Genomic DNA, 16566 nt, shown 5'->3' on the forward strand with positions numbered 1-16566 from the left:
TACTAAGCCCAAGCAGACTGTTTTAAAACAATTGCTAAATTTAACAATTCAACACATCTTGAGTGCCCATCAAATGCCGGGGATTATACCGGATGCCAAGAATACAGAGATAAATGAAAACCCATTCATGTGTGCCTCCCTTGAATTCTAAAGGAAAACAAAGACATAAACTAAATAGTCGTGATACAAGTTGGTCAGTGCTACAACAGATATATACAAAGGGAGGAAAAAGTGGAAGGATGGCAATTGCTCATTTAGTTGGAAATGATGGGAGAAGAAGGCCAAAGAAATCTTCATATTTTGCCAAGAAGAGAAAGATAGAGTCTGGGTAGGAGGTAGTACCAAGACAGTATCACTCATACCAGAAGTAAGAATGCGTAAAGGACACAAATAAGGGTTGGATGTGGCTACGCAGCACAAGGGGGGTGCTGAAAAAAATCCTGAAATATACACAAAGTCCAGACTACTGAAGACCTAACATGCTTTGCCAAAGAATTTTAACTTACTCTCCAGCCATAGTAAATCTATTAAAAGTTTTCTTAATAGGGAAGTGACATAATGAAATCTATGTTTCAAAGATACACTGGCAGCACCATAAAGAATATCCTAGGAAGAAGATTTACAGGCCAAACCATGAGTTGAGAAACTGGAAGAGCTAACTACTAGTTTTAAAGGTATAAAAGGGAATAATATATACCAAAAAAGATGAAGTTACAATGCCAGACCAAACGCTATCATGGATCTATATGACAATGAACCAATATTTGAAACTAAATGTTTTCCAGTAAATCTTAGAAACTGTAACCAGTCTCAACTTCTTTGAGAAACAATATAAGGCTCCTAAATTGCTGGTCAATTTAAGACCTAAACTTGACAGTAAGAAAAACCACATGCAACTTATTAAAAAGTTAAAGAAGTGAAGGATCAGGAAAAAAAGATGGTCATATGACTTACCTATTGTTTAAAAGGTCAACTTTATAGAATCCCAGGGAGGATGAACTGAGAATATTATAAGGTGTCTGCACTACCACGAAGCAGTACAGTGTTATCTGAAAGCAGACTTTGGATAAAGAGTCAAGACCCATCAGTGTGTTGTAATGAGGAGACCCATTTCACATGCAAAGACGCACACAGGCTCAAAATAAAGGAATGGGGGAAGATTTATCAAGCAAATGGAAAGCAAAAAAAAAAGCAAGGGTTGCAATCCTAGTCTCTGATAAAACAGACTTTAAACCAACAAAGACCAAAAGAGACAAAGAAGGGCATTACATAATGGTAAAGGGATCAATGCAACAAGAAGAGCTAACTATCCTAAATATATATGCACCCAATACAGAAGCACCCAGATACATAAAGCAAGTTCTTAAAGATCTACAGAGACTTAGACTCCCACACAATAGAGGGAGATTTTAACATCCCGCTGTCAATATTAGATCAAACAAGACAAATAATTAACAAGGATATCCAGGAATTGAACTCAGATCTGCACCAAGCGGACCAAATAAACATCTACAGAACTCTCCACCCCAAATCCACAGAATGTACATTCTCCTCAGCGCCACATCACACTTATTCTAAAATCGACCACATAATTGGAAGTAAAACACTCCTCAGCAAATACAAAAAAAAAAAAAAAAAAATGGAAATTATAGCAGTCTCTCAGACCACAGTGCAATCAAATTAGAATTCAGGATTAAGAAACTCACTCAAAACCACACAACTACATGGAAACTAAACAACTTGCTCCTGAATGACTACTGGATAAATAATGAAATGACAGCAAAAATAAAGATGTTCTTTGAAACCAATGAGAATGAAGACACAACGTACCAGAATCTCTGGGACACATTTAAAGCAGTGTGTAGAGGGAAATTTATAGCACTAAACGCCCACAAGAGAAAGGAGAAAAGATCTAAAATCGACACCCTAACATCACAATTAAAAGAATTAGAGGAGCAGACCAGCCTGACCAACATGGAGAAACCCCATCTCTACTAATAATACAAAATTAGCCAGGCGTGGTAGCACATGTCTGTAATCTCAGCTACTCAGGAGGCTGAGGCAGGAGAATCGCTCAAACCTGGGAAGTGGAGGCTGCAGTGAGCCGAGACCACACCATAGCACTCCAGCCTGGGCAACAAGAGTGAAACGCCATCTNAAAAAAAAAGAACTAGAGGAGCAACAACAAAACAACAAACAAATTCAAAACCAAGCAGAAGACAAGAAAGAACTAAGATCAGAGCAGAACTCAAGGAGATAGAGACACAAAAAACTCTTCAAAAAAATCAATGAATCCAGGAGCTGGTTTTCTGAAAAGTTCAACAAAATAAATAGACCACTAGCCAGACGAATGAAGAAAAGAGAGAAGAATCAAATAGCTGCAATAAAAAATGATAAAGAAGATATCACCACCAATCCCAAAGAAATATAAACTACCATCAGAGAATACTATAAACATCTCTATGCAAATAAACCAGATAATCTAGAAAAAATGGATAAATTCCTGGACATTGACACCCTCCCAAGACTAAACCAGGAAGAAGCTGAATCCCTGAATAGACCAATAACAAGTTCTGAAATTGAGGCAGTAATTAATAGCCTACCAACCAAAACACATGGAGGACCAGAAGGGTTCACAACTGAATACAACCAGAGGAACAAAGAGGAGCTGGTACCATTCCTTCTGAAGCTATTCCAAACAATACAGAAAAAGGGAATCTCCCTAACTCATTTTATGAGACCAACATCATCCTGATGCCAAAACCTGGCAGAGACACACTAAAAAAGGAAATTTCAGGCCAAAATCCACAATGAACTTCGATGCAAAAATCCTCAATACAATACTGGCAAACCAAATACAACAGCATATCAAAAAGCTTAACCATCACAATCAAGTCAGCTTCATCCCTGGGATGCAAGGCTGGTTTAACATGCGCAAATCATTAAGTGTAATCCATCACATAAACAGAACCAAAGACAAAAACCACGTGATTAACTCAACAGAAACAGAAAAGGCCTTCAACAAAATTCAACAGCCCTTTATGCTAAAAGGTCTCAATAAACTAGGTATAGTTGAAAATGGATACCTTCGTTATACCTTATTCAAAAATTAACTCACGATGGATTAAAGATTTAATTATAAGACATAAAACCATAAAAACCCTTGAAGAAAACCTAGGCAATACCATTCAGGACACAGGCATGGGCAAGGACTTCATGAGTAAAACACCAAAAGCAATGGCAACAAAAGCCAAAATTGACAAATGGGACCTAATTAAACTAAAGAGATTCTGCACAGCAAAAGAAACTATCATTAGAGTGAACCAGCAACCAACAGAATGTGAAAAAACTTTGGTAAACTAGATATCTCAAAATAGTAAGAGCTGTTTATGACAAACCCACAGCCAATATCATACTGAAGGGGCAAAAACTGGAAGCATTCCCTTTGAAAACTGGCAAAAGACAAGGATGTCCTCTCTCACCACTCCTATTCAACACAGTATTGGAAGTTCTGGCCACGGCAATAAGGCAAGAAAAAGAAATAAAGGGTAGCCAATTAGGAAAAGAGGAAGTCAAATTGTCTCTATTTGCAGATGACATGACAGTATATTTAGAAGACCCGATCATCTCAGCCCAAAATTTCTTTAAGCTGATAAGCAACTTCAGCAAAGTCTCAGGATACAAATCAATGTGCAAAAATCACAAGCATTCGTATACAGCAGTAACAGACAAACAGAGACCCAAATCATGAGTGAACTCCCATTCACAACTGCTACAAAGAGAATAAAATACCTACGAATGCAACTAACAAGGGATGTGAGGAATGTCTTCAAGGAGAACTACAAACCACTGCTCAAGGAAATAAGAGAGGACACAAACAAATGGGAAAACATTCCATGCTCATGGTTAGGAGGAATCAATAACGTGAAAATGGCAATACTGTCCAAAATAATTTATATATTCAATGCTATCCCCATCAAGCTACCATTGACTTTCTTCACAGAATTGGGGGGAAAAAAACACCTTAAATTCATATGAAACCAAAAAAGAGCCCACGTAGCCAAGACAATCCTAAGCAACAAAAACGAAAAAAAACAAACAAAACAAAAAACCAAAGCTGGAGGCATCACACTCCCTGATTTCAAACTATACTACAAGGCTACAGTAGTCAAAACAGCACAGTACTGGTACCAAAACAGAGATATAGACCAATGGAACAGAACACAGGCCTCATAAGTAACACCACACATCTACAACCATCTGATCTTCAACAAACCTGACAAAAACAAGCAATGGGGGAAGGATTCCCTATTTCATAAATGGTGCTGGGAAAACTGGCTAGCCATATGCAAAAAGCTGAAACTGGATCCCTTCCTTACATCTTACACAAAAAATTAACTCAGGATGGATTAAAGATTTAAACATAAGACCTAAAACTATAAAAACTCTAGAAGAAAACATAGGCAATACCATTCAGGACATAGGCATGGGCGAGGGCTTCATGAGTAAAACACCAAAAGCAATGGCAACAAAAGCCAAAATTGACAAATGGGATCTAATTAAACTAAAGAGCTCCTGCACAGCAAAAGAAACAATCATTAGAGTGAACTGGCAACCAAAAAAATGTGAAAAAATTTGGTAATCTACCATCTGACAAAGGGCTAATATCCAGAATCTACAAAGAACTTAAACAAATTTACAAGAAAAAAACAACCAACCCCATCAAACAGTAGGTGAAGGATATGAACAGACACTTCTCAAAAGAAGATATTTACGCAGCCAACAAACATATGAAAAAAAGCTCATCACTGGTCATTAGATAAATGCAAATCAAAACCACAATGAGATACCATCTCATGCCAGTTAAAATGGCGATCATTAAAAAATCAAGAGACAACAGATGCTAGAGAAGATGTGAAGAAATAGGAATGCTTTTTACACTGTTAGTGGGAATGTAAATTAGTTCAACCACTGTGGAAGATAGTGTGGCGATTCCTCAAGGATTTAGAAATAGGAATTCCATTTGACCCAGCAATCCCATTACTGGGTATATACCCAAAGGATTATAAATCATTCTATTATAAAGACACATGCATATATATGTTTACTGCAGCACTATTCAAAACAGCAAAGATGTGGAACCAACCCAAATGCCATCAATGTTAGACTGGATAAAGAAAATGTAGCACATATACATCATGGAATGCTATGCAGCCATGAAAAAGAATGAGTTCATGTCCTTTGCAGAGTCATAGATGAATCCGGAAACATCATTCTCAGCAACCTGACAAAAGAACAGAAAACCAAACACCACATGTTCTCACTCATAAGTGGGTGCTGAACAATGAGAACACATGGACACAGGGAGGGGCACATCACACACAGGGGCCTGTGGGGGGAGGGGTCTAGGGGAGGGTTAGCAGAGAGGTGGAGGGCTATGGGAGGGATAGCATTCGGTGAAATACCTAATGTAGATGACAGGGGGATGGATGCAGCAAAGTACCACGGCATGTGTATACCTATGTAACAAACCTGCACATTCTGCACATGTAATCCAGAATTTAAAGTATAATTTTTAAAAAATGGTGAAAGTCAAAAAAAAAAAAAAAAAAGCTGACTTACTGTAACCTCTGTAACAACCACTAAAGTAAGTATAATTGATATGTTAAGAATAGAAAAAAAGAGAACAATACACAATGCCCAATTAAAACCTGAGAAGGCAAGTATAATACAGTCAGAAACTCAGATTTACATAACAAAAGAAAGCACACTAGAGAGGGAATAAAGTATAAAAACTCATTTTTCCTATTCTTAATTGATCTAACAGATAACGGTTTTTCAAAATAATAGCAACAATGTATGTAGTTATGTATACTTATATGTGTGTGCTGTGTGTACATACTGCACATGTGTATACACGCTTCTGTATAAGTGAGATAAATGCTAGCAATGTTACAAGAGATATGAGGGAGAAATTAGGATTGTTTTGTTACTACAAGTTATTCATACTCCCTGTGATGCAGAATAGTATTATTTAAAAGTGAGCTTGCAGAGTTGTAAATGTGTATTGCAAACTACAGGGCAACCACTAAAAAAGGTTTTAAAAAAAGTAGTATAATAGACATGCTAAGAAAGGAGAGAAAACCAAATCATATAAAATGTCCAATTAAAACTACTAAAGGCAAAAAAGAGTGGAAGACAAAAACAGGAACAAAGAACAAGGTCAACAAACAGAAAATAGTTAACAAATATAGTAGCTATTAATTCGACTATATTAATAATCACTTAGAATGTCAGTGTCTAAACATACAAATTAAAAGACAGAGCATCAGGCCTCGCCATAGCCACTACCAAGCCCAACGACACCACCTCTGAGAAGACAGCTAGGATGTCTTCACCAAAGGCTACTGATTTGGCTTAATAAAGCTTGATTTGAAAACAAAATCCAAGAATGGACTGGAATTGACAAGCTCAGGCTCAGCCAACACTGAGAACACCAAAATGATGGGCAGTCTGAAAACCAAGTACAGATGGACTGAGTACAGCCTGACATTTACAGAGAAATGGTACACTGACAATACCCTAGGCACCGAGATTACCATGGAAGATGAGCTTGGACGTGGACTAAAGCTGACCTTCAATTCATCCTTTTCACCTAACACTGGGGGAAAAAAAATGCTAAAATCAAGACAGGGGACAAGTGGGAGCACATTAACCTGGGCACGACATGGATTTCGACATTGCTGGCCCTTCCATCCGAGGTGCTCTGGTGCTGGGTTACGAGGGCTGACTGGCCAGCTACCAGACGTGTTTTGAGACTGCAAAGTCCTCAGTGACCCAGAGCAACTTTGCAGTTCGCTACAAGACTGAAGAATTGCAGCTTCACACTAATGTGAATGACGGGACAGAGTTTGGGAGCTCCATTTACCAGAAGGTGAACAAGAAGTTGGCAACCACTGTCAACCTCGCCTGGAGAACAGACAACAGTAACGTGCTTCAGAATAGCAGCTAAGTATCAGACTGAACCTGACGCCTGCTTCTTGGCTAAAGTGAACCACTCCAGCCTGATAGATTTAGGATACACTCAGACCCTAAAGCCAGCTATCAAACTGACACTGTCAGCTCTTCTGGATGGCAAGAACGTCAATGCTGGTGGCCACAAGCTTGCTCTAGGACTGGAATTTCAAGCATAAATTAATAATGTACAATTGTTTAATTTGGAACTATTTTGCAGCATAACTACCTTCAGAATTTAGTGTATCTTTTAATGTTGCACGTCTGGGATGCAAGTATTGCTAAATATGTTAGACTTTCAGGTTAAAGATGATTCAGCTTTAAGATGTTACCCTTTCAGAGGTACAGAAGAAACCCATTTCCAAAAAACGTCCTTTCAGTGGTAGACTTGGAATAACTTGGTGGCCCCTTTGAGATGCCAGGTCTCTTTTTTATCTAGAAATGGCTGCAAGTGGAAGCTGATAATATGTAGGCACTTTGTAAATCCATATTGAGTAAATGAATGAAACTGTGATTTCCTGAAAATCGAACCTTGGTTTCCTAACCCTAACTATGAGAGGCTTGCTGCTTGATGTGTACAAACTCACCTGAATGGGACTTTTATAGATAGATCTTCATGACCTGTTCCCACCCCAGTTCATCGTCACCTCTTTCACACCAGAAGGTCTGCAGGGTATGGTCACTGTTACTTTTGTGCTATTTTGGGGTGGAGAGGAGGGATGTGATGAAGCCAATAATTCAGGACTTACTCTTTCTTGTGGTTTTTTGTTTTGTTTTGTTTTTTTGTTTGTTTGGTTTTGCCCTAGTACCACAGTGTGAAATAGCTTCCAGGAGCTACAGCTATAAGCTTAGAAATGTCTGTGTGATTGTAATCACACAGTGACAACACTCAGCATCTAAATTGGACTTCTGTTTTATTCTCACCACTCAATTTGTTTTTTGGCAGTTAAATGGGTACATTTTAGAGTCTTCCATTTTGTGTGGAATTAGATCCTCTCCTTCAAATGCTGTAATTAATATTACTTTAAAAAAACTTGAATATTGAAACCTCAAAAAAAAAAAAAAAAAAAAAAAAAAAAAAAAAAAAAAGACCGAGTGTCAGGGTGAATCAAAAAATGAGACCCCACTATGTGTTGTCTACAGGAAACCCATTTTAACCATGAAGACACATAGATTAAGAGTCAACGGATGGAGAACATTACACCATGCTAACACTACTCAAAAGAAAGTGGGAGAGCTATATTAATTTTAGACAAAGAAGACTTTTAGAGCAAGGAAAATTAGCAGGGATAAAGAGGGTCAATACATAATGATAAAGGGTCAATTCTCTAAGAAGACATAACAATCTGTAACTTGTATGCACCTAACATGACATAACAATCTTTAATTTGTATGCACCTAACAAAAAAGTATCAAAATAGTTGGCAAACTCATACAACTGAAGGAGAAAGACAAATTCACAATTACAGCCAGAGACTTCAACACCCCTCCAGCATTGAAAATTCCAAGAAGTAGATGTAAAAAACTAATTGAACTGAACATTATTAATTGATTGGATCTAAGTGACATGCATAAAGCCTTCTTCCAACAACAGCAGTATGCACATTCTTTTCAAGCTTACATGGAACAATCAAGAGAAACCACATCCTCTATCATAAAGCGCACCTTAACAGATTAGAATAGAATTCATACAAAGTATGCTGTCAGACCACAATAAAATTAAACTAGAAATCAATTATCAGAAAAATAGCTGGAAAATCAAATTATTTGGAGATTAAAGAACACACTTCTACATAACAAATGGGTCACTAAAGAAGTCTCAAGAAAAAAACTTAAAATACTTGAAACTAAATTAAAATGAAAATTCAACTTAAAATTTGTGGCATGGAACATAAACAATACTTGGAAACTTATAGCAATGAATGCATATATTAGAAAAGATGATTTAAAATCAATAATCTAAGGTTCCACCTTAATAAACTAAAAGAGGAAGAACAAATTAAATCCAAAGTAAATAGAAGAAATAACAACTAGAACAACTCAATAGAGAAAATCAACTATACTCAAAAGCTAGTTCTTGGAAAAGATCAATAAAATTCATAAGCCTTCAGCCAGGCAGAGAAAAAAAAGAAAAGACATAAATTACTAATATCAGAAATGAAAAGACAGGATATCACTATAGTTCCCATGAACATTAAAAAGATAATTAAGGAAGATTATAGACAAATTATATTCCTACAAATTTGATAACGTAACATAAAATGAACCAATTCTTTAAAAGACACAATCTGCCAAAGTTAACACCATAAGAAACAGACAACCTGATCAGGCCTGTATCTATCAAACAGTGAATCAACATTTAATAACCTTCCAACACAGAAAAAGAACTTACCAAGCCTACAGGGGTTCATGAGTGAATTCTACCAAACATTTAAGGAAGAAAATATACTAATTCTCTCCAATGCCTTTCAGAAGACAGAAGCAGAATGAATACTTCTTAACCCATTCTATGAGTCCAGCATTATCCTAATACCAAAACTAGACAACAATACAGGAAAACTATAACCCAGTATCTCTCATGAACACAGATACAAAAATCCTCAACAACATATTAGCAAATGAAATTAATGATGTATAAAAAGTTTTATACCCCATGATCAAATGGGATTTATCTCAGGTATGCAAAGCAGTCCAACACCTGAAAATCAATTATGTCATTTATTACATCAAAAGGCTAAAGTAGAAAAATCAACTAGGAATAGAGGGAACTTCCTCAGCCTCATAAAATCTACCAAAAAATGTATAACTAACAACACACTCAGTGGTAAGAAAGTAGAAGCATGCCCACATCAGGAACAAGGCAAAGATGATCCCTCTCACGACACCTTTTCAAAATCAAACTATAAGTCTCATATAACAAGTCAAGAAGTGGAAATAAAAGTTATAGATATTAGGAAGGAAGAAATAAAACTGCAGAGTAGATTGTCTATTCAGATAATCTTAAAAGAATCAACCAAAAAAAAAACCCTCCTAGATCTAATAAGTCATCATAGCAAGGTTGCAGGATACAAGGTTAATAATATGAAAGTCAGTTGCTTGCCTATATACCATCAATGAACAATATCATTTATTAATACATTAGCACCCCCAAAAATAACTACTTAAAAATAAATCTAACAAAATATATACAAGAATCACATAAGGAAAATACAAAACTGATTAAAGAAATCAAACAAGATAAAAATAAATGGAGAGATATTCTAACATGGATAGGAAAAGTCATTATTGTTAAATGTCATTTCTTCCCAACTTAATCTATAGATTCAATACAATCCCAATCAGAACCCCAAAAAGCTATTTTGTGAACATTGACAAACATTCTAAAGTTTACGTGGAAAGGCAAAAGACAAAACAAAATACTAGAGAAGAAGAGTTGGAAGACTGATATTACCCAACTTCAAAACTTACTATATAACTACAGTGATCATGACAGTGTGGTAAGGGCAAAAGAACAGAGAAATTAGTCAACAGAAATAACAGTTTGGCAGTTCTTACAAAGCTAAACATAGGCTTACCATATATAAAATCCGGCAATCACACCCTAAGCATTTACCCAAATGAATTCAAAAGCTTGCCCAGGATTGTTTACAGCAGCTTTATTCAAATATGAAGAACTGCTGTACATCTATCTACACAATTCAGCAATAAAAAGAAATGACCTATCAAGTCACAAAAAGATATGGCAGATCCCTTAAATGCATACTTCTAAGGGAAAGAAGTCAATCTGAGTAGGAAGCATGAGCCACCATGCCTGGCCTATTAAATTTTTGTTAAGAAATCATAACCAGCTTAAATTGATTTTAGAAACATAACCTCTTCCTAAGTTGCTGGTTCCTGTGATATATCTGAGGGAGAAACAGACATGCCACTTATTAACAAGTTTAAGAAGTAAAGGAAGGAAGAAAAAACTGTTTTATGACTTACCCGTTGCTTCAAAAGTCAATTTTATGGAATCCCAAGGTGTCTGTTCTTTGGATATGAGTCGGAAATGAGCAGGATTTCTTGGAGAAACTTCCGGTGCAGGAAGATACCAGTTTTTCCTATTTGGAAAGGTAGCTTTAATATTTAGTGCTTTATCAGTCGATGGCTATCTGTTAACTCACAGAAGTGTTCAGTATGTATGAACACGTTTTGGGGTATGAAAATAAACTGATAGACATAATAAGCAATGCCAACTCCCAAAAACTCAGATTATTTTGCAATACAAGCTTCCCAATATTAAGAACAAAGGAGTAACCTAGGTGATCTTGATTCTACCACCCATCCTATTTCTTCTCATCCAGTCCTTCACTGCCAAGCTATAAAATTTTCCCAGAGAAAACAATTTTTGAGACAGATGCTTAATGGCTATTGTATTAGTTAGAAGGGCCACCTTTTCTATCCACTCATGTTTCTAGAGAAAAGACTTTAAATTTGAAAAAGCAGAACTACTCCTCTGAGTGCTTTATTTCACTTAAGAAAAAAAAAAAAACAAGTTCCACAATGATAGAAAAAACACTACAAACAGCACTGAACTTGTATATTAAGGATGACAGTTTAAATGATAACAGTACTGATACAGTGACAAGACTTGAGAACAAACTAATATCCAACTTAAGCAGAAAAACAATGAACCAACCTGATTAGAAAGTGCACTGGAAGATACCAAGGAAAACCACAAAGAGGTGCATTCTCCTCACAGTGGGCTCGGATGCTATCATTGATCTCAGGAATGTGAGGGGTTATGTGAGACATTCCAGTATAATCAAACCCATTGATCCATACTCCAGAGTCCCGTTTAACAGCATTTCCTTCTAAGTCATGAAATGTTCTCGTCATATGCTGGGGGGGGGGGGGAAAGACTAGTGAAAAAACTATTTCAACTAGTACACCCACATTCTCACAAAAATGGAGTATGACAATACCAAGAAATGATGTGGATATGGAGCAAGTGAATGAGACACTCAGGGTTTCTAATGTACTGCTAGGGTTCTTTCTTGTAAACTGGAAGATGGATATATAGATGATTGTTTTGCTGTATCTTCCAAATATATTTAGGTTTCCTATAACATTTTTTGAAACTTCCTATTTCAGATTTAAAAGGCATGAATGTTAGAGCTCCTCTGAGATAAGAATTTAAAACAAATACATCCTAAACACATATATACACACACACTCATTTCCCCTTTAATGTTTGATGAAGCTAATTAACGTGCAGACAAAAACGGGAATTGCAGCTCACCACTAGATGACAGCCTTGTGCCTAGCAGAATTTTATAAAAAGACACCATGGTCCATTTGGAATAACTTTATTGACAGCAGAAACCAGCCTGAAGCATATCAAACAGGGGGAAAAAAAGGAAAGAAAACACTGCATAGGGTAGGCGCCTGCAAACTGCAGCCAACAGAGCAAACCGTCCACTGACTCACTAACTGTTTTTATATATCAACTGTTATTTGAACATGGCCACATTCATTCATTTAGGTATACTATCTTGCTGCTTTCACTCTGTAAAATGGAGTCACTGCAACAGACTGTATTGCTGACAAAGCCCAAAATACTATCTTGTCCTTCACAGGAAAAGGTTGCCAACTTCTGGCACAGTGGAAGAGAACCCCAAAACAAATCAGAAAAGGGCATTTTAAAAGTAAAAACCTGGCTTTTCCTAAGTATTACTGACATAATTATAAAACCTAGTACATCATGAAAAACACACTGAACCTCCTAAAAAAAAATTTGTCCTTCAATAAAGGTTTTATAAATTGTAAAATCTCACATAAAATTTATCACGGAATCCTTCAGGGCTATAACAAGGAATTACTATTTGGACCCTTTTCTAAATCTCCTAAGTTCAAGCGTTTTTAATTTTTTAAGTCCTTGAATAGTGATCTAGGTTATAATTTCTCTGGCATTTCTGTTTGGCTAGTCCACAACCTCTAACAGAGATGACTAGAATTGAGGCTTACTGCTTTATGGTACCACGTCTAAAAAATCTGAAGAAGAATCTAAGATCTAAAATAAGTCTTCAAACTGCACAGGGATGGTGATTCACACCTGTAATCCCAGGCACTTTTGGAGGCCGGGGTGGGCGGATCACCTGAGGTCAGGAGTTCAAGAACACCCTGGCCAATGTGGTGAAACCAGTCTCCACTAAAAATTCAAAAATTAGCCAGGCGTAGTCGTGGGTACCTGTAATCCCAGTCACTTGGGAGGCTGAGGCAGGAGAATCACTTCAACCTAGGGGGGCCGAGGTGGGCAGATCACCCGAAGTCAGGAGTTCGACAACACCCTAGCCAACATGATGAAACTTATCTCCACTAAAAATTCAAAAATTAGCCAGGTGTTGTGGTGGGCAACTGTAATCCCAGCTACTTGGGAGGCTGAGGCAGGAGAATCACTTGAACCCAAAAGGCAGTGGTTGGCAGTGGGCCAAGATCATGCCACTGCACTCCAGCCTGGGCAACAGAACAAGACTCCATTTCAAAAAAAAAAAAAAAAAGACAGTAAGTCCTAAAACTCATTTTATTAATCTCTTCCTAAGTTATACTTTCACTATCACATATTACTTTGAATGTTACTTAAGATTAATTTTACCAGTATTTTTAAATATCAATTTTATTTTGCCAGTTGATAGTTTAGATTTTTACTCAGCCTGCAGACATTCTTACAATCTTTATTTCTAAAAACTCATTATTCCATCATATATATTTGCTCCTGTTTTTCCAAATAGGTGCAGTTTTATAATTTGAATAGTAATAAAAACAAGGAAACATTTCCAATTCAGTCTCCTGGGAGATATATGTCTAGCTGATAAGAATGCCTCTTGACAGTCAGTCTTCTCCTCACTGTCTTACACACAAAAAAGGTGAGTATGACTAAGTAGGTCAACAGGAAAAAAGTCAGTTGAGCTTCCAATTCACTACTGAAGCTCAAAACACACAAGGCTTTCCTTTTCACATCTCAAATAGCTCATGCAAAACTGCTCACCTGAAGAAACACTCTCTTTGGCTTCGGATTAGCAGGATTGGAGCTATATGGAAAAAATGTTCCACTGCAAACAAGGAGGAATGTAATTGCACACACCAAAGTTAAAGTCAGCAAGGTTTTTTTTGTGCTCTTGGCAAGGTAGATGAAGTTAATCTAAAACACAAACCACAAACATAGGAATATTACAAATTCATGCTAGTAGTAGAAAGGTGTTTTTAACTGACTTTACTTTTAACAGGTATTATCTAACAGACCCTGAAGAAAATTTATCAGCAGGTTCTAGCATACTCCAACAACTAGTAAACAAAGCACTAATTCTAAGAGATTTCCATCACAGGTGAGAACCTAGAAAATAATAGATGCCTCCAATGCCACCTTTTTAACACGCAGCCATAAACCAACAGGAAAAAAGAGGACTGTCGCTGTCCTCAATCAGCAAAAAGAACAGAAATGTAGATGTAATAGATTATTCATTAAATAACCAGAGATAAGCTTTAAGCTTAGGCAGATCTGTTTGGACAAAACTCCAATTCCACTCATAATGCTTTAAATTTATGTCAGAATACTGAATTCATCTAAACTAGCATACAGATGTACCTTCGAGACTGCCGGTGGACCTGCATATGAGGAAAAACTGCATTTCAAAGTAACAGTACCCCTTTAGGTGACAAATTAACCAATCCCAACACAATCAAAACAACAAATCTGAACTTGGGCAGTAAACGTAAATGACTGAGTTACAAGGCTGGCATCCAGAAAGTCCTAAATATACTTATCTTAGATTTTTAATTGTAATGAAATCACTGAACTAAAAACTGTAAGGGACATAACAACTCAGAATATTCCATAGATCCCTTACAAGGCCTGAAGAAGCCATTTGGGGAAACTATATTTGAAATTTTAAATTGTTCTAAGAAGCCGCATTTTAAATATTGTGACTACTAGGAGAAAGGGGACAGACAGGGTGACAAATTTTGTTTTGCTAACTCACAGCCTCAAGTCCTCAGGTACTCTGTCTTATTTTTGTACTCAATGTATACAAATGTGAGATGTGTGACCTAAGGCTAGCACTGTTTTGTTACAGATGCCTCTGGATGGAATACTGGTACACTACTGACATAAAATCTAAATCCAGCTCCCCTTTTTGCCTTCTTCATTTTATTTCTCTACTTATTTCCGTACGTAGAGAAATAACATGAATGTGAATTTTTTCTTTTTGAGACAGAGTCTCACTCTGTCACCAATGTTGGAGTACTGTGGCACAATCTCAGCTCATTGCAACCTCCACCTCCCAGGTTCAAGCGATTCTTGTGCCTCAGCCTCCTGAGTAGCTGGGATTACAGGTGTGCACCACCATGCTCAGCTCATTTTTGTATTTTTAGTAGAGAGGGGGTTTCACCATGTTGGCCAGGCCGGTCTGGAATTGCTGATCTTAAGTAATCCACCCGCCTCAGCCTCCCAAAGTGCTGGGATTACAGGCGTAAGCCACTACACCCAGCAAGCAATCAGTTAACAGGTGTCCTTGGGTATTCTTTGCTGGGCCTTCATGGTTATATGCATACTGATTGAACAAGGCTGAAATGAGGACTGCTGGTACAAGTAGGGTCAGGAGAAGAAGAGTCACAAACAGCTCAGTCATCAGCACACACTGGACATTTCAGAGTCCCTTTTCATGCTCCTCTTCAATTTATTTTGTACCCATCTCAGAACCTAGAGTGACATAGGATGACATATTTCAGGAAGGCTGAGGCATGAGAATTGCTTGAACCCGGGAGGCGGAGGTTGCACAGAGCTGAGATCATGCCAGTGCACTCTAGTATGGGCAACAGACTCCATCTCAAAAAAACAAAACCAAGCAAACAAAAAATAAAACCTGATCACTTGACAAGACTTTGCTTTTTAGCAGACATATTTAATAAATCCCCAAGGACTGAAGGAAAAGCTCTCTGAAATATGCATTGCGGTTCAATTCTCCATTACCCAAAGAAGACAGTCTTACTCTATTAATAAGCCACTATCATTAATACTGCTACACATAAATAAGAAAATGATTAAAAGACTGATAACTCATGGAATCAAGGTGCGGCCGGGCTATTTCACATTAAAAATGAATATTAAATGAGCTTTCTAAAGTATTCCAAGAGGCAGTCTTCTCTCTAAAAGCTTTTCCAATAAAATATAATTTAGAAGATAAGATATTTTAATCCTCTTTCCTCTGGTTTCCATTTCCACAATGAACATCTCCAGGGTTCATTTTGCCCCCTTTCATATTATCAGTGGAACAGAATTTAAAACTCCCATATCTGAGTCATCTTTTACGGACATCCATAGCTCCCATTCACTGAATATAATTTAATAAATACACAGGGTTGGGGGCATTCCATTCATAACTAGCTGACTTTTGATTAGAACCTAATCTACAGATGACAAAACTCCACTATCTGCTTTAATCCTTACAACAGCAAAACCTATCAAAAATACAGATGATATAAGGGTTAATATTAAACCAAAAAGAAGCATAACCC

The 16566-nt window shown here is 37.0% G+C and overlaps 1 protein-coding gene and 1 pseudogene across 1 annotated transcript in view; one reads left to right on the plus strand and one right to left on the minus strand.

Moving 5' to 3' along the window:
* Positions 1–16566, minus strand: part of ERMP1 (endoplasmic reticulum metallopeptidase 1) — a 59122-nt gene that overhangs the window by 15915 nt on the left and 26641 nt on the right. The window contains exons 11-13 of the mRNA XM_017506860.2: positions 14042–14194; positions 11693–11895; positions 10999–11114 (exon numbers count right to left, since the gene is read on the minus strand). Of these exons, the coding sequence (XP_017362349.1) occupies positions 10999–11114; positions 11693–11895; positions 14042–14194 (472 nt within the window). The remainder of the gene's footprint in view (positions 1–10998; positions 11115–11692; positions 11896–14041; positions 14195–16566) is intronic.
* On the plus strand, positions 737–8107 carry LOC108288067 (annotated as a pseudogene).

This window comes from Cebus imitator, unplaced genomic scaffold (genome assembly GCF_001604975.1).
Source record: "Cebus imitator isolate Cc_AM_T3 unplaced genomic scaffold, Cebus_imitator-1.0 Scaffold364, whole genome shotgun sequence".
NCBI classification, from domain to species: Eukaryota; Metazoa; Chordata; class Mammalia; order Primates; family Cebidae; genus Cebus; species Cebus imitator.